Source organism: Carcharhinus amblyrhynchos, chromosome 3 (genome assembly GCF_965287045.1).
Source record: "Carcharhinus amblyrhynchos chromosome 3, sCarAmb.v2.hapA, whole genome shotgun sequence".
Lineage (NCBI taxonomy): Eukaryota > Metazoa > Chordata > Chondrichthyes > Carcharhiniformes > Carcharhinidae > Carcharhinus > Carcharhinus amblyrhynchos.
The window spans coordinates 127,701,775-127,723,210 of record NC_137326.1 but is presented as its reverse complement, the minus strand read 5'-3'; the positions used below and the strand labels follow the sequence as shown (position 1 = coordinate 127,723,210).

General features: G+C 45.2%; 1 protein-coding gene across 3 annotated transcripts in view; it reads right to left on the bottom strand.

Annotated features, from left to right (window-relative positions):
• The window catches only part of gyg1a (glycogenin 1a), a 90,378-nt gene that overhangs the window by 56,753 nt on the left and 12,189 nt on the right, over positions 1-21,436 (bottom strand). For all 3 annotated transcript variants that reach the window (XM_080185975.1, XM_080185973.1, XM_080185974.1), the window contains exon 2: positions 6,941-7,076. In XM_080185975.1, the coding sequence (XP_080042101.1) occupies positions 6,941-7,076 (136 nt within the window). The remainder of the gene's footprint in view (positions 1-6,940; positions 7,077-21,436) is intronic.

The window sequence follows — 21,436 nt, the reverse complement described above, 5'->3', positions numbered from 1 at the left end:
CCTTGGTGAGTTCCTGCATCTTGTAGATGGTACACACTGCTGCTGCTGTTTGTCACTGGTGGAGGGAGTGAACGCTTGTTAAAAGTAGCAATCAAGCGGGCTGCTTTGTCTTGGATAGCATCAAACTTCAAGTATTGTCTGACCCCAAATAGCAGAGGGTTTTCTCCCGATTCCCACTGTCTCCTGTTTTGCTAGGGCTCCTTGACGACAGTCTCAGCTAAATCAAGGGCAGTCTCTCTCACCTCACCTCCCCTCTTCAGTTTTGAGTCAAGGCTGTAATGAAGTCAGGGGTTGAGTGATCCTGGTGGAACCCAAACCAAGTGCCCAGCAAAGCCCAGGCATCTCTCCATTGTGCCACGCTAAAGTTCAGGTAGGGGACACGGTCACCTGCCGGGAGCCTGCCTGCACATCCACCTCTTCCAGCAGCTTGCCCTGCTCTGCAGAACCCTTGCTCATTCTGCCAGTCCTCTTTTACTCCCATGGAAAGGCCAACTTGTAAGCTTTTTGACCTGTGTAAAACTGGATTTTCTGGTTCCAAAGTTTCCACACTGAAGTGTGACACACCACAGAGAGTGACCCAAGGCCGGAATTGGACCTGGGTCCCTGAAGCTGTGAGGTCGCAGTGCTAGCTACTGAGCTGTCCAATAGTGCAGTGATACCGTTGCTTCAGCTGGACACTGGTCTTCTCGGTAATATTCCTTGTGGCAGTCATGGCTGTGTGTGTGTGTACTGCGCATTTATATGTGACTCACAAAGCAGCCACAATGAACCCAATAGCCACTGTTTACCTGCTGAAATACAACTGACACGTGAACTGCCACAAAATTGTTTTTTAATTATTCAGTTCTGGCATGTGGGCTTAAGCTCACATGATAGGCCGAGTGTGAAAGGGTTGGGTGGGAAATGGCTGGATCGTAGAGTTGCATAATGGCAGCGCTGCTGCCAAATAGAGGTCATCACCAACCTATCCTGCAAACTTCCAGCAGCTGTTCACCACACCTGTGTGCGGATGCCTCTACCAAGAAGTTGCCCAGCATGTTTTGCACCTTGCGTGTACCACTGACACTACTTTAGTGGTCTAAGAGCATTGGGGAAAAAAAACAAGCCCCAATTTCACATCCAAGGATCTCTTCAATCAAGTACAATCCAACTCCTTATCAACAAAATCCTGTAGTTCATTTGTTCGTGTCGTCTTCTCCCTGGAAAGTTGACTGCCATGGATCTGCACCCTCTATCCTGTGCTGTCCTTACATATTCTGCATTGGTCAGTGGGTCAGCTACATCCAATCCATTATATCTAGTATTCATTTTCTCCTCTGATTTCCCCTTCATACATTTTCCATCGATCTTTCCCTCTAGTAACTATCTCTGTTCACTGTCTCTTCCAACAAGGTGACCAAAGCATCATATCTTCCTCTCTTGGATGTTATACGTTACTTTTCTCCAGCCACTTCCAGCGCCTCCTCATTCGTTTTTCCTGTCTGTGTCGGATATACGGAACATCCTCTTCAATGCTCTGATCTCAAATGCGTTCAGCTTATCAATAGCCTCTATTTTTGTTGTGCAGTAACATCAGGTTAACCTCGCTTACACATAAATACACTGCAATTTCAGGACCTGAATCATATCCAACCTTTAAATGAGCAGAAGTTGAGCTCCAAAAATAACCCCTAATAACTTAGAACTGCAGGCCCCAGAAAGGTGTTTCCTTGTTCTGCTGTAAATCTTCTCTGGAGTAGTAATCCTTCATATCAGTTTTCTTCACTAAATCCGTTTAGGTTCTGCCATCAAAGACAGTGGAGGCAGGAAGGTAGATGGATTACAGGAAAAACTGAAGTAACAGTTGAAAATAATTCAGTTCTGAAAAGCATTTAGCACCGTGCCAGTCGGATAAGACACTGGGCCTTGATGTACATCCTCAGCTATTAATAGATGTCACAGGGACCAAAGGCCATTCCCATAACTGTTAATCCCCTTTAGATTAGCATTGGCTCATGGAACCAGGGGGTGGCAAATGAAGCAGCTCAGTTTCAGGGGGAAGGGAGAAATCTAAACTGGGTAACTACTGGGAAGTTAATCTGACCTCAGGTTATGGATAACGTGGAATCCAAATGCAGCATTACAATTTGGGTGACATGGTGACACAGTAGTTAGCATTGCTGTCTCACAGGCCAAGGACCCGGGTTCGATTCATGGCTTGGGTGACCCTCTGTGCGGAGTCTGCACATTCTCCCCGTGTCCGAGTGGGTTTCCTCCAGATGCTCCGGTTTCCTCCCACAGTTCAAAAGACGTGCTGGTTAGATGCTTTGGCCGTGCTAAATTCTCCCTCAGTGTACCCGAACAGGCGCTGGAGTGTGGCAACTAGGGGATTTTCACAGTAACTTCCTTGCAGTGTGAATGTAAGCCTACTCGTGACTTTAACAACCAATTAAAAAGGTGCTTAAAAAAGTCAAGTATCAAGCCATATTTGGTAAATTTAACAAGTTGAGTTTTGAAGAGGTTTTCAAACACCTATCTTAGTTGTAAGAAGTTTATAATAGATTGTGTCTATGGTGTGTGAGGGTGCATGGCAAAGAGGGGGAACATGATAGGGGATGCAGTGTGTCAGGATTGGTGAAAATCGAATGATTAAACGTTGCCCGCTTGCTGACCTCTCTGGAGAGGGTTTTGATGACTTCCACCCCAGGGATAAGATCACAAACTACCCAGAGGATTGGATATTTAGATTTTGGCATAACAACATTTATCTGGCTTTTGATCCACAACTCTGTTCTCCTTAAAGTCTTTTAATGACGCCTCGTTGCCAAACGTGTGTGCGTTATTAGCATATTTTGGCACTGCTGCCTCACAGCACCAGGGACCCGGGTTCGATTCCCAGCTTGGGTCACTGTCTGCGTGAAGTCTGCATATTCTTTCTGTGTCTGCGTGGGTTTCGTCCGGGTGTTCCGGTTTCCTTCCATGGTTCGGAAGACAAAGAACAAGGAAAACTACAGCACAGGAACAGGCCCTTTTGCCCTCCAAGCCTGCACCGTCCAAACATACTGGTTAGTTGCATTGGCTATGCTAAATACTCCCGCAGTGTACCCGAACAGGTGCCGGAGTATGGCGACTAGAGGATTTTCACAGTAACTTCATTGCAGTGTGAATGTAAGCCACATGGGACTAATAATACAACATTATTTTATAGAATATTACAGTGCAGAAGAGGCCCATCAGCACATCAAAGCGTTATTTGTTTATTAGTCACAAGTAAGGCTTATATTAACATTGCAAATGAAGTTACTGTGGAATTCTCCTAGTTGCCACACTCATTCGGGTCAATGTACCTAATCAACATGTCTTTCGGACTGTGAGGGGAAACCAGAGCATCTGGAGGAAACCCACGCAGACATGGGGAAGATGTGCAGACTCCACACAGACAGTGACCCAACCTGGGAATCGAACCTGGGCCCCTGGCACTGTGACGCAACAGTGCTGACCACTGTGCCACCCAAGTCTGCATCGACGTATGAAAGGCCTTGACCTGCCTACTTGCCAGCACTTGGCCCCTAGCTTTGAATGTTATGGCGTGCTGAGTACTCATCCAGGTACTTCTTAAAGAATGTGAGGCACCCCGCCTCCACCACCCTCCCAGGCAGCGCATTCCAGACCATCACCACCCTCTGGGCAGAAAAGGTTTTCCTAAAATCCTCCCTAAACATCCCAGTCCTCATTTTTAACTTGTGTCTCCTCATTTTGGCGTGTCTCATCCATTCCAGATCACTTTGCACACTGCCTTATATTTTTCCTCATTGGAAATGTTTTATGCTGCCTGGTTGGGTTTAGAGATTCTCCCGTGTCCGTTTGAAGTATCTTGTTCAGTGTCGATTTATTCTCCAGCTACGTCACGGTAGATTCCCAGCACCTGGGCTCTGCCCATGCTGAGTTTATTCCTCTTCAGGCCACAGGTCTGGTATTTTTTAATGATACTTGGGACATCCAGTAGTAATGGTGTCTCTCCTTGCTTGCTGAAACAGTATAAGTAGAGCTTGGCTAAGTTGAGAGTTAAACATTACAACAGGAGAACAACCTTCGAGACACAGGAAATACAAACCAGGCGGAGGAAGTGGACGAAAACAATTTTATTCGCGTTCTGATTTGTTGCAGTCTAAAAGAAACCATACGTTGCGTTATAAATAAAAGAACACCAATGTTCTATGAAAGTTAAAACATGCTGGTGGCTTGGGGCTCTTATCAAATGCCTGGTTCCTGCTGTCACCTTAAGAGCAAAACCAGTTTAAAATACAAAAGTAGTAGACACCTCAGAACAAATTTACTAATCTAACAGCTTCATGGTCACTTGTAATGACTTCAATCAGGCCATTGACGTTGGCCTATTGGAATATGAACTCCCCGATTAAGGAGTCAATTGATGGGCCAATCAGATAGTCATTTCCTTGTATTTAACCGGGAGTGCCAGCTCCTCTGGTATTTCCGAAGGTAGACTGCTGACTGATATTGCAGTGCTGTTGCTGGAATTGTAAATAAATGGATTTTGGTGAATGGACTTCTGTCTCCACAGACTTGTTACAGTCATGTTTACCAGCTTTTTATTTCCAGTTATCATTGACAAAGAAATCTATCTACTTTGGTAGGATTTGAACTTGTGGTCAACTCATTGTGACACAGTGGTTAGTTCTGCAGCCAGGGACCTGGGTTCAATTCCCGGCTTGGGTCACTGTCTAAAAGCAAATGACTGTGGATGCTGGAATCTGAAACTAAAAGAAGCTTTGACAAAGGGTCATCTGGACTCGAAACATCAGCTCTTTTCTCTCCTTACAAATGCTGCCAGATCTGCTGAGATTTGCCAGCGTTTTCTCTTTTGGTTTGGGTCGCTGTCTGTGTGGAGGCTGCATGTTCTCCTCGTGTCTGTGTGGGTTTTCCTCCGGGTGCTCCGGTTTCCTCCCACAGTCTGAAAGACGTGCTGGTTAGGTGCATCGGCCATGCTAAATTCTCCCTTGGTGTACCCGAACAGGCGCTAGAGTGTGGCAACTGGGGGGTTTTCACAGTAACTGCATGGCAGTGTTAATGTAAGCCTACTTGTGACACTGATAAAGAAACCTAAACTTAATTTTAATATTACAAGCCCAGTAACATAACTCTATTTCCCAATTCCAGGAGATGGGGATTAGCCATGCGAGTAAGTTCTTTTAACACTCATCAGTTTTACAAAAGGATGCAAAGCCGTTCTCACCGGCTAAACAGGGCTGGGGAGGATCCAAAACCGATCTGTCTGGCTCACCACGCCAATTGACTGGCATAGTAGGCACAGTATGATTGTGCCCCTTGTCTCTTTTCAAAGTTTACTAGAGCAATCTCCATTCATAAATGAGCCCATCGTGAAACTGGTCGTGTGTGTGGATAACTGACTCACCTTTGAACTAATGTGCATATTTGTTAGAGTTACATAAAACTTTGACTGATGATTCATCATTGGGTTGATGATTCCAGCATACAGGACTGGAATTTATTACAATGAAATTCCCAATGCTGAACATCAGGAAACTCAGCCCATTGCCGGCCGGGCTCACTTCCTGCTTTGACATTAGGGTAAGGTCAGTGCAAGCTCGATGGGCTGAACAGCCTCCTCCTACACTGTCGGAACTCGATGATATTTTCCACTCCTATCATCGAACTTGCCTGAGGTGAACAGGAGCGGAAAATCCCAGCCTCTCATTTACTTCTCCACACATGCCACCACTTATTTATTTAGTCAGTATCTCCTTGGGTTCAAATTAGCAGATATTGGTGCTGAGAATTTTGTCTTTTACTTTTTGGCATCGAGTATCTCAGTACAAATCAAGAATAATCCCACGCAGACCCTATCCCTCTAAACCCACATAGTTACCCTGCTAGTCCCTTTGACTCTAAGTGGCAATTTAGCATGGCCAATCCACCTAACCCGCATGTTTTGGGACTGGGGAGGAAACCGGAGGAAACCCATGCAGACATGGGGAGAACATGCAAGCGCCGTACAGAGAGTCACCCGAGGCCGGAATTGAACTCGGGTCCCTGGCGCTGTGAGGCAGCAGTGCTAACCACTGTGCCACCCATACAGCGTTGTATGTCCCGAATGTAACTTGCTAGCCTGGTCTAATAATGCAGCATTTAGATTCATAGAGCTTTTCCCAAAATATGAAACCTTGCACCTTTTCCACCAATATAACAAGATGACAAATTGGGCAGAGGTTAACACCAGTTCAAGGCTACCCAAACCAGTTTGCTCATGTTCCTTGCTATCAGTGATCATTGCATTCCATTAATCCCTACTGGATTCTAAACTAGACTCCAGGGAGTTCTAATCAACTGAATTACTTAGACCATTTACTTTAGGATATTGCGGCAAGTTAGATTTCATCAGAAAGATATTCAGGCTTCTCAGGGATTTACAGCCATGAACTTAAGCGTATGCAAAGAGACAATGCAATTGTTTACATGCCACAAGTGGAGAAAACCCATTTACAAGACTTACACTCAAGTGCCCTATTCAACTCATGAGAATTTCCCTTAAATAGTCACAGAGAATTTGGTCAAGCAAACTTAGCAAGAGCAGATGGGTTAAAATACTGTTCAAGAAAATGACTATACCTCTTTCTGGGTGGTCACCACACTCAACCAACCAATGTTATCCACACACAAAATTAAAATTACACTCTCAAACTTAAAAGGGTGGGATTTTCCAAGCACGCTCGCCCCAAGACTAGCCTGAGATCAACGGACCTTTGCATGGTCCTGCCATAGAGAGCTTTAACCTTTTAGAGCCCTGTACATAGCTATGATTCCCGTGGCAGCGGAACAGGAAAATTCTGCCCAAAACATCAGGAAAATACTGTACCAACAGTTCCAAACTGGTTGGGTCAAACTATGCTAAGATGGAGAACAACCAAGTGTAAATAAATACCTCATATTGTTAGATACTTGGGGACTAACAAGAACCACCAGTTGTCTTGTAGTTCTGTGGTTTCGCAATGAAGTTCCTAATACCAAGGCTCCTTTTCCATATAGGTCATTGGTTGCTAACGTTACAAAGGCTTGATCTAGAAAAAGAAGGAAAGCAAAATGAATAGAAGGTAAAGACATTTCGTTCAGTCCCAGTTCAAGGTCAGATTTCAATACTTTGCCTTATTGTTCGCAAGTCCTCAGGAGGCAAGGCATATCCAGAAGAGGGAAGTGTACTTATTAGTGTTACAAGTAGGCTTACATTAATACTGCAATGAAGTTACTGTGAAAATCCCCTAGTCGCCACACTCCATCACCTGTTCGAGTACACCATGGGCGAATTTAGCATGGCCAATTCACCTAACCAGCACATCTTTTGGACTTTGGAAAGGAACCAGAGCTGCCGGCAGAAACCCACAGAGACATGGGGAGAATGTGCAGACTCCAAGCAGACAGTGGCCCAAGCCAGGAATCAAATCCAGGTCCCTGGCGCTGTGAGGCAGCAGTGCTAACCATGACAATAAGCAGCAGGTTGTCAGAATACACTACACAGTAAAAAGATAAACATTCTACGCTCTTCCTTTAAGCTTTAAGCCACATAAATTTAATTGGGAAAGTAAATTTCCCATTCAGTGTTCCTTTATTCTCGGGAAGTAAGACAGGCAGTGAGTTACATGCACTCAATAAAAGAAATGGGTAATGAGATTTAACCACAGCTAATGTTAAAAATCTGAACAGTTGTAAGGATCAACTACTCTATTTAAATGCATTTTGCTTTAGCTTGTAGTATTCGTATAGTGCAGATAACTGCCGAGAGTTACATTCACCGGAAATCTCCATCCTTGCTCGTGGCTGGGATTCTCCGTTGCTGCTGAAAGTGAATGGAATTTTGGCTGGAACGCCCAATTCTCCATTCTCACTTGCAGCGGGACAGACACGGAAGAAATTGGAGAATCCCGTCCACCATCTGTAAAAGGAATCACAAAACCAAAGTTGCCCGGGTGGGGGGGGGGGGAGTTAGTGCACCCGTCACTTCCTTTTAACCACTTTCTGCAAAGTGGCCTTGATCTCCCTCTCTCTCTCTCTCCATTTTTCTACTTGATTCTTATTTATCTACTGTTGGGGAAGGTCCCTTTAGATTACAGATGTGGCAGCACAATAGTATTATCGCTGCACTAGTAATCCAGAGGCTCAGGGTAAAGTTCTGGGGACCAGGGTTCGAATCCCACCATGGTAGATGGTGGAATTTGATTTCAGTGAAAATCTAGAATTACAAAGTCTGATGATGACCATCAAACTATTGTCAATTGTCACAAAAGCCTAGCTGGTTCATTCATGTCCCTTCAGGAAGGAAATGTGCCAACTTTGCCTTGTCTGGCCTACATGTGACTCCAGTCAGTCAATGTGGTTGGCTCTTAACTTACCCTCTGAAATGGAGGGCAGTCAGGGGATGGGCAATAAATGCCAGCCCAGCCTGCGATGCCCACATTCTGTAAATGAATAACAAAACAAAATCCCCAATGTCTATGTTTTAGGAGATGAAAGCAAAAGCTGGACTTCAGAGTTTAATTTTCTCCAACCTATTTAGAGAAATGGTAATGCTGAGAATGAATGACATAAGGATTACTGCCTGGCTGATGTTTTGAACATGTAAATCCTTAAGCCAACTTTTTGGTAGCTTTCCATTCTGATTTAGCAGTGCATTTCATAGAAACTAGAAGCAGGAGTAGGCCATTCGGCCCATCGTGTCTTGATCAATTGGGCCATAGAACATAGAAAACTACAGCACAAACAAGCCCTTCGGCCCACAAGTTGCGCTGATCATATCCCTACCTACTAGGCCTATCCATAACCCAGTGATATCTATAACCAGGGCCAGTGGGCTGACGAATGGCAGATGGAGTTTAATTCAGGCAAATGCGAGGTGATGCATTTTGGTAGATTGAACCAGGGCAGGACTTACACAGTTAATGGTCGAGTGTTGGGGAGAGTAACAGAACAAAGAGATTCAGGGCTATATGTTCATAGCTCCTTGAAAGTGGAGTCACAGGTGGACAGAGTGGTGAAGAAGGCATTCAGCATGCTTGGTTTCATTGGGCAGAACACTGAATACAGGAGTTGGGACATCTTGTTGAAGTTGTACAAGACATTGGTCAGGCCACACTTGGAATACTGTGTACAGTTCTGGTCATCCTATTATAGAAAGGACATTATTAAACTAGAAAGAGTGCAGAAGCAATTTACTAGGATGCTACCGGGACTTGATGGTTTGAGTTATAAGGAGAGGCTGGATAGACTGGGACTTTTTTCTCTGGAGCGTAGAAGGCTGAGGGATGATCTTATAGATGTCTATAAAACGAGGGGCACAGATCAGCTAGATAATCAATATCCTTTCCCAAAAATAGGGGAGTCCAAAATTAGAGGGCATAGGTTTAAGGCGAGAGGGGAGAAATACAAAAGGATCCAGAGGGGCAATTTTTCCACATGGCAGTTGGTGAGTGTCTGGAACAAACTCCCAGAGGTAGTAGAGGCAGGTACAATGTTGTCTTTTAAAAAGCATTTAGACAGTTACATGGGTAAGATGGCTGTAGAGGGATTTGGGCCAAATGCAGGCAACTGGGACTAGCTGAGGAGTTTAAAAAAAAAGCATGAACAAGTTTCCAGGCCTGTTTCCATGCTGTAAACCTCTATGACTATGACCCGCTCTGCCATTCATCTTGATCATGGCTGATCAGAGAATTCAAGATCCTGATTCCCATTTCCCCCCCATATCCGTTAATCTCTTTAGCCCCAAGAGCTACTTCTAATTTCTTCTTAAAATCAAACAATGTTTTGGACTCAACTACATTCTGTGGTACTGAATTCGACACATTCACCACCTTCTGGGGGAAGAAACTTTTCCTCACCTCAATTGTCAAAGATTTATCCCTTATGAAACTATGACCCCTAGTTCTGGACTCCCCCATCATCAGGAACATTCTTACTGAATTTGTCCTGTTCAAACCCTGTCAGAATTAGGAAACCATTGCTTCCTTTATGATTGAATCTGCATCCCAAGATTGACACAACACAATGTTTTCCCAAATTAGGACTTTTTACATGCCTCGGCAGCCCACTTTCATTTGACTTTTGTCAAATGTTTCCCCAGGCAGCAAGTTACTATTCATCACATCATATAAATTCCATCAGGCAACACAGCTTCCAATCTCTTTAATAAGACAGTAAATCTCATCTCCAAGTTATGTCAGATAATTTTAGCTTGCTGGTGATCTATGAAGAGTTTTGTATATGAATGGAAGAGGGAACAAGTGTGAGATGACTTTGTTCATTTTTACTCACACCCTCCCAATGAGGAGGGGTAAAGTGGGGCGGGATGCAAAACTGAGAAGCAGGTTAAACAAAAAGTGCTTGTCACATCTATGGCGACTGACTGTGTATCTTACTGAAAGGACTGGATAACTTGAGACTAAGCTCCACTATTTATTCAGCCTCTTCATGACCTTGGCTAGAATTCAATGAGTGAGGACAGTTACCATTTTAACCATCTTTCTCTTTACAGGCAGCTGAGTAGAAGAAAATGATATATATACGTGGTTAGTCATCATTAATGGAGTTCAGTACTGCTTGGATATTAAAAAAGTGTAACTGGATGCAAGTTCTTTCATAGTAAAGGCAACTAACTTTTTGTATTAAGTTGGTGTCAACTGCCCAAAGTTTCTATGTGTTGCTAGGAGGGACGTGAAGGCATTGGAGAAGGTGCTTTTGGTTCCGGGGAGAGAAGCGGATTAACCCAAGGTAAATACAAAATACAGTGGATGCTGGAATTAGAAACAAAATAGAAAAATGCTGGAAAATCTCAGCAAGTCTGACAGCATCTGTGGTGAGAGAGTAGAACCAACATTTCGAGTCTAGATGACCCTTTGTTCATGAAAGGTGGATTGATTGGCAAAGCTGAAGCTGTTTTCATAGAATGCCTACAGTGCAGAAGGAGGCCATTCGGTCTATCAAGTTTCCACTAGCCCATTGAGTTTGCCCCAACTCTCTGACAGAGCATCTTACCGAGGCCCTATCTCTGTAATCCCCACATATTTACCCCACTAAATTCCCCTAATCTATACATTTTAGGACACTAAACGGCAATTTAGAACGTTCAATCGAGCTAACCTGGACATCTTCGGACTGTGGGAGGACATCCGAGCATCCGGAGAAAACCCATGCAGACACAAAGAGAACATGCAACCTCTACACAGACTGTGACCCGAGGCTGGAATTGAACCTGGGCCCTTGGTGTTGTGAGGCAGCAGTGCTAACCACTGTGCCACCACGCCGCCTTGGAGAAGAGCAAGTTGAGAGGAGATGTGATGGATGTGTTCAAAATCCTGAGGGGGCCTGGACAGTTAAAAAGAAGCTGTCTCTAATGATGGAAGGGTTGAGAGCCAGAGGAAATGGACTTGAAAGAACTGTCAAAAGAAGCAATGCTGATACTTAAAAACAAACCACAGTGAGTGTTTTGGATGTGGGATTCGCTACCCCGATACCACGGTGTTCAATGCTCAATCGTGGCTTTCAATAGGGCATTGATAATTAACTGATTTTGCAGGATGATGGGGAAAGAATGGGATGGAGAGTGCGGCTAAAGCTGAATAGTATCAGGCTACAGCTGCAACAATTCTGCAACTATTACCCAAGCAGCAATTACAAATGCAACACCATATATGCACGCATAATCAAATAGGGAAATGTGGTAAGCAAGATTCCAGAAACTGCGCATGATAAAGACGCAGAAGTTCTGCTTGCGATGTGAATGAGATAAATGTCGGTCGAGATACCAGAATTCCTTCCTTTTCTGAGGAATGCCACTGGATTGATTGTATCCAGCCAGAACGACAGAATGGGCTTCACTTAATATCTCACTGGGAAGAGTGCCAACCTGCACTAAAGTGCCTATAACTCAAATGGGTTTTGAACCATGCTGTTCAGGCTCTTGAGGCAAGAGGGGGAGGCAGTGGTATTGTCACTGGACTGGTAATCCAGAGACCCAGCATAATCCCCGGCAGATAGTGGAATTTGAATTCAATAAAAATCTGGAATTAAAAGTTTAATGGTAACCATAAAACCATTGGTCGATTGTCCTGAAAACCTATGTGGTTCACTGCTGTCACTGATGGAAGGAAATCTGCTGTCTTACCTGGTCAGGCCTACATGTGACTCCAGACCCACAGCAATGTGGTTGTTGCTTAAAATGCCCTCTGGGATGGGCAACAAATGCTGGCCAAATGCCCACATCCCATGAAGGTCTAAGAACATGTGTCACAGTCTGAAAGACGTGCTGGCTAGGTGCATTGGCCATGCCAAATAGTCCCTCATCGGGAAAAAGATACCAAAGTCTGAGGTCACGTACCAACCAACTCAAGAACAGTTTCTTCCCTGCTGCCATCAGACTTTTGAATGGACCTACTTTGCATTAAGTTGACCTTTCTTTGCACCCTAGCTATGACTGTAACACTACATTCTGCACTCTCTCCTTTCCTTCTCTATGGACGATATCCTTTGTCTGTATAGTGTGCAAGAAACAATACTTTTCAGTGTTTGTTAATACATGTGACAATAATAAATCAAATCAAACAGCCACCAGAATGCGACAGCTAGGGGGGGTTTCACAATGACTTCATTGAAGTGTTAATGTAAGCAGACTTGTGACACTAATAAATAAACATTAAACTTAAAACTTTAGTATGGAGTCAGGGTGTATGACCATTACATTCATGTGGAAATCATGCTTTGCTTGGGTTTCCCAAATGCCAAAGGTACGGTGTCAATGTGTGACAGGAGAAGAAACATTAATCTGAATGCAAAGAAACTGTTGTGGGTAATAATGATACTACAAGCTATAGTGCAGTTGAATCATGAGTTCAGTCAGGGAGAGAACCTAAATAATGCACAGGCCGAGAACAGAATGAAAGGATGGGCTTGCTGCCAAAGTGGTGCATGCGCAGTTGTACCACCTCATTCCACCACTTTACTGCGAGTGACAAGAGATCAGAACTGAGCTCATTCTCCAACCACATCCTTTCCATTTGGTTTCTCACTTTATTTAGGGTTTGGGAATCAGAAATTGCTACTTCATCAGAATAAATCACAACGCCCATTTTTGCCTCAGTAATTTCCTTTAGCTTTATTTTTTTCCCCCCTATGGCATGCAGTTATTTCAAGCAAGCGAACATGTATACACAGGCTGGAGACGTCAAACAAAAATGCAATGGGGCAGGTTTTTCATCTCCTTCCTTCTGAAACACCTGGCTACAGACACAAAGATTTCCAATGGGTTGGGAAATTGGCTGGCTGCCTTTCTTGTGGGGTACGGGATCCTCCTCACATGATTTTTTTCCCTCTTATATTCTGTACCCGGAGAATTCATTTTTAAAGTTTATTTATTAGCATCACAAGTAGGGTTACATAAACATTTCAATGAAGTTACTGCGGTACGCACAAGTTAGGGAACACCAAAGTGACAATTCAAATTTCTGCACCTGTTTTCCAACATTGACAAGATTCAAGTTTACTGTGCACACCGGGGCCCATCTTGTATTGGCTGGAGACACAGTGGGCAGAATTCTCCCAACCAGCCTGCGGTGGGTTTGGTGGCAGGTGGGCATGGTGAATCTGGCAGGAGACAGAAAGTCAGAAACTTGCCAGCATACAACTGCGTGGAAAACAATTAGGGTGGCACAGTGGTTAGCACTGCTGCCTCACAGTGCCAGGGGCCCGGGTTCCTTTCCTTGGGTCACTGTCTGTGAAGAGTCTTCCCGTGTCTGCGTGGGTTTCCTCTGGATGTTCTGGTTCTCTCCCACAGTCTGAAAGATGTGTGCTGGTTAGGTGCATTGGCCATGCTAAATTCTCCCTCACTGTACCCGAACAGGCGACAGAGAACATAGAACCCTACAGTGCAGAAAGAGGCCCTTCGAGTCTGCACCGAACACAATCCCACCCAGGCCCTACCCCCATATCCCTACATATTATACCCACTAATCCCTCTAACCTACGCATCCCTGGACACTAAGGGGCAATTTCTTAGCATGGCCAATCAACCTAACCCGCACATCTTTGGACTGTGGGAGGAAACCGGAGCACCCGGAGGAAACCCACGCAGACACGGGGAGAATGTGCAAACTCCACACAGACAGTGACCCGAGCCAGGAATCAAACCCAGGACCCTGGAGCTGTGAAGCAGCAGTGCTAACCACTGTGCCACCCACCGTGAGTTTGGTGACTAGGGCATTTTCACAGTAACTTCATTGCAGTGTTAATGTAAGCCTACTTGTTACACTAATGAATAAACTTTAAACTTTAATTCTTCTAATGGCAGGTTGCTCTTCCTGCTGGCAGGTGCTGCGAACGTCATTTGCCTCTCATGAATGTTTATTAAAACAGCTTCCCACCAATATCCTGTTAGGCCTTCCACTGGTGTCGAACCTGATTGCTAATGATTTGTTGGCACAAGGAGGTCCTCAGTGCAGAGACAGACTTTAGGATGAGTGCGACAACTTTTCGCCATAGTGTGGTGTTGCCTAACACTCTACCGTGGTAGATTGGTTCATGCCTCCAACTCCATGCCAAGCTGGTCATTATGGACAGCACCCTGTGTGCTGCTAAACTCACGGACCCTGCTTGCTTCAGTACTGCGCCTGGGTTTGGGGGGGGGTCTCCTTGCCACTAGTGCCAATCTGGACAGCCCTGTGCCGCGGGACCCATGCATTCACTGCAACACAAGGTCTGACGTTCAACAGAGGTAGAGTATGAGGTGAGGTTTGAGAGGGAGGCACTGTGGAAGGAGGACTGCGCCAGCGGGATGGAAGCCCTCATGATGATGGAAAGAGGTGGATTAAAATGATGAACAATGGGAAGCAGAGGGGAGAGAAGTTGGCCCCCGCCAGGCTGTATGAAAGAGGGTGAATGGGACATCATTTACTGGAAGGAGATGGATGAAGACTCCAAATGCAGTGGGTAGAGGTCCAAGTGGGACATGGGTGGTTGAATTAAAGAGCAGACATCTTCTTGAAGCTGCTCGCTTTTCCCTCTGGGTTGCTGACTCCCTGCACAATCTGGTGAAGAGAGCTGGGCTGCAGTGAAGGATAGGAGTGCGCTGAATTGATATTTAAATATGATGCCGGGAGCTTCAAAGCCATCAGCTGAGGGCAGGCAGACAAATTAGCCGCCAGGAGAGAGCGAGAAGGGAACTCACTGAGGTGTAATTAAACAGTTTCCAAGCACAGAATCTGGTGCGGCTCCCTGTTGTTGGCGGGACTGGTCTCCACACTTCAAAATGGGAGAATTCCGCCCAGTGTTAATTAATAAGAACATAAGAAATAGGAGCAGGAGTAGGCCATCTAGTCCTTCGAGCCTGCCCCGCCATTCAATAAGATCATGGCTGATCTGTCACTGCTCAGTTCCACTTTCCCGCCCTCTCCCCATAACCCTTAATCCCCTCTCTTATCAAAAACCCATCAGCCCGCGTCTTAAAAACATTCAGCGAGGCAGCCTCCACCACTTCAACGGGCAGAGAATTCCAGAGATTCACCACCCTTTGAGTGAAGAAGTTCCTCCTCAACTCTGTTCTAAACCACCCCCCTTTTATCTTGAGGCTGTGCCCCCTAGTCCTACTGTCTTTTTTGAGCGGGAAGAGTCTCTCCACCTCTATCCTATCCATCCCATTCATCATCTTATACGTCTCAATGAGATCTCCCCTCATTCTTCTAAACTCTAACGAGTACAAGCCTAGTTTATTCAGCCTCTCCTCATAGCTCAACCCCCTCAACTCCGGTATCAGCCTAGTAAACCTCCTCTGCACTCCCTCCAAGGCCAAAATATCTTTGCGCAGGTGCGGCGCCCAAAACTGCACACAGTACTCCAGCTGCGGCCTCACCAATGCCCTATACAGCTGCAGCAAGACCTCCCTACTTTTATATTCAATCCCCTTCGCTATAAATGCTACGCCGTTGTTTAAGAAGGGTGCCAGGCAAAAGGCGGGGAATTATAGGCTGGTCAGTTTAAGCTATGAAGGCCAGCATCCCATTTGCCTTCCTGACCACCTGCTGCACCTGCAAGCTGGGTTTTTGCGACTCATGCACAAGGACCCCGAGGTCCCTCTGCACCGTCGCCTGCTGCAGTTTTTCGCCCCGTAAGTAATAGTCCTTCCTACCATTCTTCCTACCAAAGTGGACCACCTCACACTTGCCAACATTAAATTCCATTTGCCATTTCCTGGCCCATTCGCCCAGCGAATGTTTTAAGCGATGTTTTCACACACAGCCCAGTAAGGTGAGCAAACTCATCCAGGGCTAATCGTGCAGGCGCTTTGTATTCCAATCCTCTTGACTCAGAGCTCAAGGGCTTAAAGTTGGACCTTCATCTGTTATGATCTGGCACCAGATGCGATTTACCCTCTGAAATTGTTTAACAATCAAGAGGCAACAGAAAGCATCCCTCAGGAGTGAAAGGTGTCCAGTATTTTGTGTCAGTTCAGCAGAGGCCAGTTATTGATTGTGTTCTAATTCATTAACAGATGGACAGTCATGCACAAACTATCTGATGCAGCACAATGACAGTGACATATTACAGTTGACATTCAATCTGGAGTCTGTTTTTTAAATTTAAGATGAACTTAATTAAAAATCCACAGACCTCAAGGCATAAAGATCTTTTGAAATTATCGATCACACTTAGCAAACAAGTCGCTCATGACACAGCTACATTCAGGTTTATACTATAGAGTGCTTATAACCCTGTGAAATGGCCAAGATTCATGGATTTGTCTTGGCAGATGATGGCAGACAGTTCAACATTAGCAAAAGTAGAAGCAGGCATCATCACTGACTGGTGACATAATGTTTGTAGCACAAGAACAAATCCACCATTGGCATGTCTGCTACAACTCCCACCAGTTTTTTTACAGATACTTCCTTTTGAGTTGTATCACAGCTTGGTATGGCTCCTGCTCTGTCCAAGACCACAAAACTTCAAGGAGTCTTTACTGTAGCCCAGTCCGTCACACACACCAGCCTCCCATTCACTGACTCCATCAACACTTCCCGCTGCCTTGGAAAAGCAGCCAGCACAATCAAGGATCCTATGCACCCTGGCCATTCTCTCTTCCACCTTCTTCCATCGGGAAAATGTCTGAGTCACGTGCCAACCAACTCAAGATCAACTTCTTCCTTGCTACCATCAGACTTTTGAATAGATCCACCTTTTCCAGCCACTCTCTCCCCAAAACATGGAAAACCTGCCCAAGGTCAATAGACCTTTGCATGGTTCAGCCCCCCACTTCCTGCCCTCCACGTCTGCCATGATGCCCATGCCAGGTGGGACGGGAATATTCCTCTGATCATGTCAGTGTCAAGATGAGGGAATGCCACGATTAACCTGAGCGAGTCCAGATTGCTAGAGCAATGTGCTGAGATGTAGGTCTACAGACATTACATCCCATCACAACTCACCCATTAACCATGGCCATTTGTACACGGCAAGAAATGAAGACATTTTGCATACATGATATGGAGGTTAAAAGGTCTGCAGAGAATGTCAGAAAATTCCTATAAAGCAAAAACACCTCGATAAAAGAAAATCTTTCAATCATTAATAAAATGTCTCTCCCGATTCATCATGGATACTGCAAAGTGGAAATAAATAGTTGCTCGGTAATCCAGAAAATGAGTATGGCAGAAAAAAAGGAGACTTGCTCACATCTTGGTTGTAATCAGGACAATTTGCAATAAAAATAATACGCAAAGGGAACCAGCTTCTTCTCACCAAGGTAGCATTTGACCGAGTGTGGCATCAAGGAGCCCTTACAAAACACTGGAATCGATGGGAATCAAGGGGAAAAGCTGGCTGAACTGATGCCTGGGCACAAAGGTAGAAGTTTGTGGCAGTTGGAGGTCAATATTCAGTTGCTTCATCAATGACCTTCCTTCCATCATAAGGTCAGACGTGGGGATGCTTGCAGATGACTGCACAATGTTCACTATCATTCATGACTCTTCAGATGCTAACGCAGCTCAAATGCAGCAAGACCTGGAAAATATCCAAGCGGCAAGTAACATTCACAACACACAAGTGCCAGGCCATGACCATCTTCAACAAGAAGAATCTAACCATTGCCCCTTAACATTCAATGGCATTGCCAACACTGAATTCCCCACTATTAACATCCTGGGGTTACCGCTGACCAGAGACCGAACCAGCTGGACTAGCCATTTAAATACCGTGGCTACAACAGCAGGTCAGAAGCTCGGAATCTTGCAGCGAGTAACTCACCTTCCAAAGCCTGTCCACAATCAGCAAGGCACACACAGGCTGTGACTGGTGGTGATTTTAACCTGAGGATCACCACACCTCAGACGAGGGGCAAGGTTGAGAAGGCAGGGACTTCATGAATAATCTGGGATTGAACCCACGCTGTTGGTGTCGCTCTGCATCATTAACCAGCTGTCCAGCCCACTGAGCTACATTGACCCAGCTAGAAGAACGTGGGCAGCAGATACATGGAAATACCACTAGCTGGAGGTTCCCTTCCAAGTCAGTCATCATCCTTTCATGGAAATATGACACCATTCCTTCCATGGTTGGGTCAAGATCCTGGAATTCACTCCCTAACAGCACTGTGGGTGTATGTACACCTCACAGAGCGGTTCAAGAGGCAGCTCACCAAGGGCAAATAGGGATGGACAGTGAATGCTGACCTAGCCAGCAATGCCCACATCCCTTGAATAACTTAAAAAAAATGTAGAAATTGTAAATAAAAACAGGAAATGCTGGAAAAACTCAGCAGGTTTGTCTGTGGAGAGAGAAACAGAGTTAATATTGAGCCTGTATGACTCTCTCAGGTTTGTAGAAAGCACAGTATTTTGCTTTTATGTACAAATTGGCACCCCCTTCACATCTGGTATTCTCACTGATCAGAGCAAGACAAAAAGCTTTAAAGTTGAGTTTGTTTATTAGTTCCAAGTAGGTTTACATTAACACTGCAATGAAGTTACTGTGAAATTCCCCCAGTCGCCATAGTCCAGCACCTGTTCAGGTCAATGCACCTAACCAGCAAGTCTTTTAGACTGTGGGAGGAAACCGGAGCACCCGGAGGAAACCCACGCAGACATGGGGAGAATGTGCAAACTCCATACAGACAGTGACCCAAGCCGAGAATTGAACCCAGGTTCCTGGTGCCGTGAGGCAGCAGGGCTAACCATTGTACCACTGTGCCCCTTTGACAAATGAGACAGTGGGAACACGTTGCTAACATGTTCATCTTGGACATGATTCAATTCTCCAAGTCATGCTTTAGGCTGACATTTGTTATGTTGGTCTAACTCAATTCATTTCTTTTGTGGCAATAAACTCTCACATTGTATCAAGGTAACTTTTATTTATCAGTGGCCTGCAGGTAGCCTGATGTGGCAATCATAGGCATCTCAATAAATTACGGGTTTTCTATAAGCCTGTATTATTTGCGATCCTGCACAAGCTTCTTAGAATGAAATCTCCACATAGAAATAGAGAAACATAGAAGATAGGAGCAGGAGGAGGCTATCTGGCCTTTGGGACCTGCTCTGCCATTCATCATGATCATGGCTGATTGCCCAACTCAATAGCCTCATTCTGCTTTCTCCCCATAACCTTTGATCCTGTTCACCCCCAAATGCTCTATCTAGCCGTCTCTTGAATACATTAAATGTTTTGGCATCAACTATTTCCTGTGGTAATGAATTCCACAGGCTCACCACTCTTTGGATAAAGAAATGTCTCCTCACCTCCATCCTAAATGATCTACCCTGAATCCTCAGACTGTGACCCCTGGTTCTGGACTCCCCCGCCATTGGGAACATCCTCCCTGCATCTATCCTGTCTAATCCTGTCGGAATTTTATAAGTCTCTGTGAGATTCCCCCTTCACTCACCTGAACTCCAGTGAAAACAATCCTAACCTAGTCAATCTCTCCTCATACATCAGTCCCATCATCCCCGGAATCAGCCTGGTAATCCTTCGAGGAAGAACAAGAATATTCTTCCTCAGGAAAGGAGGCCAAAATTGCACACAATATACGGTGCAGGAGGAGGCCATGGTCCATCTAGTCTACCCTGACCACAATCCACTCAGGCCCTATGCTCATAACCCCACTTATTTGCCATACTAATCCCCTGATACTAAGGTGCAATTTACCATGACCAATCAACCTAACCCACATATGGGCTGTGGGAGGGAACTGGAGCACCAGGAGGAAATCCACACGGGGAGAATGTTCAAACTCCACAGTCACCTAAGGCCGGAATCGAACCCTAGTGGTGTGAGGCAGCAGTGCTAACCACTGCGTCGCCCTAGAGTGCAACTCTTCAGCTTATACATTGCACTGGACTACACCTTTGCCAAGCTGCGGATTTTGTGACAGAACAGTGTACAACTGAGACGTAACATTCAGCTGTGTAAAAGAGGTTCCAGTAATGGAGACGATATCCTAGGGCAATTTCATGACCTTAAATTCTGAACAGCAACATTGCTAACCTGTAGAGTGGCTGCTTTCAAGCTGGAGCTATCCTAGAAATATACACATCAATATCAAATCCAAACTGAACATTAGACTCAGACTGGGCAGAGATTACTTAGCAAATAGCCACCCATACTTCCCCTATTTCACACCACTGGTGTCACAACACCATCCACACAGTTTATTCAGATAGTTTACTTCAGATCAAGAAATACACATGACCAGCTAAATCAATAGCTGTTCACCTTATATATACCCTGATCCCTAACAAAAAGGTGAGAAGTTCTACCAAATCCCGTGATCAAGCAGAGGGATTGTGTTCCTAAATAGTGGTCCAGCTGTTGCATATGAAAATCAAGAGCCTTTCCATGCAGTCATGCTGAAAAGCTTGGATAGAGTAGTGGAAGTAGGGAAGATGTTTCCACTAGTAGGAGAGACTAGAATCCAGAGCACAGCCTCAGATTAAGGAATTGGGGTTGAGAAACATATCAGCCATGACTGAATGGTGGAATGGGCCAAATGGCCTAATTCTGCTCTTATATCTAATGGTCATCTCTGCATTGCCTACAGCTGATATTGAGTAGTGGCTATCAACAAAATAATAAAAGGGGAAGGGGGGTTTTGGTGCAGCATGGTGGCACAGTGTTTAGCACTGCTGCCTCACAGCGCCAGGGACGTGGGTTTGATTCCCAGTTTGGGTCATTGCCTGCGTGGAGTTTGCATGTCCTCCCTGTGTCTGCATAGATTTCCTCCGGGTGCTCCGGTTTCCCCCCACACTCCAAAGATGTGTGGGTTAGGTTGGCTGGCCATGCTCAATTGACCTGTGTTGGGGGATTGGCAGTGTAAATGTGTAGGGTTGCAGAAATGGGGCTTGGGTAGGATTGTGGTGAGTGCAGACTCAAGGGGCCAAATGGCCTTCTG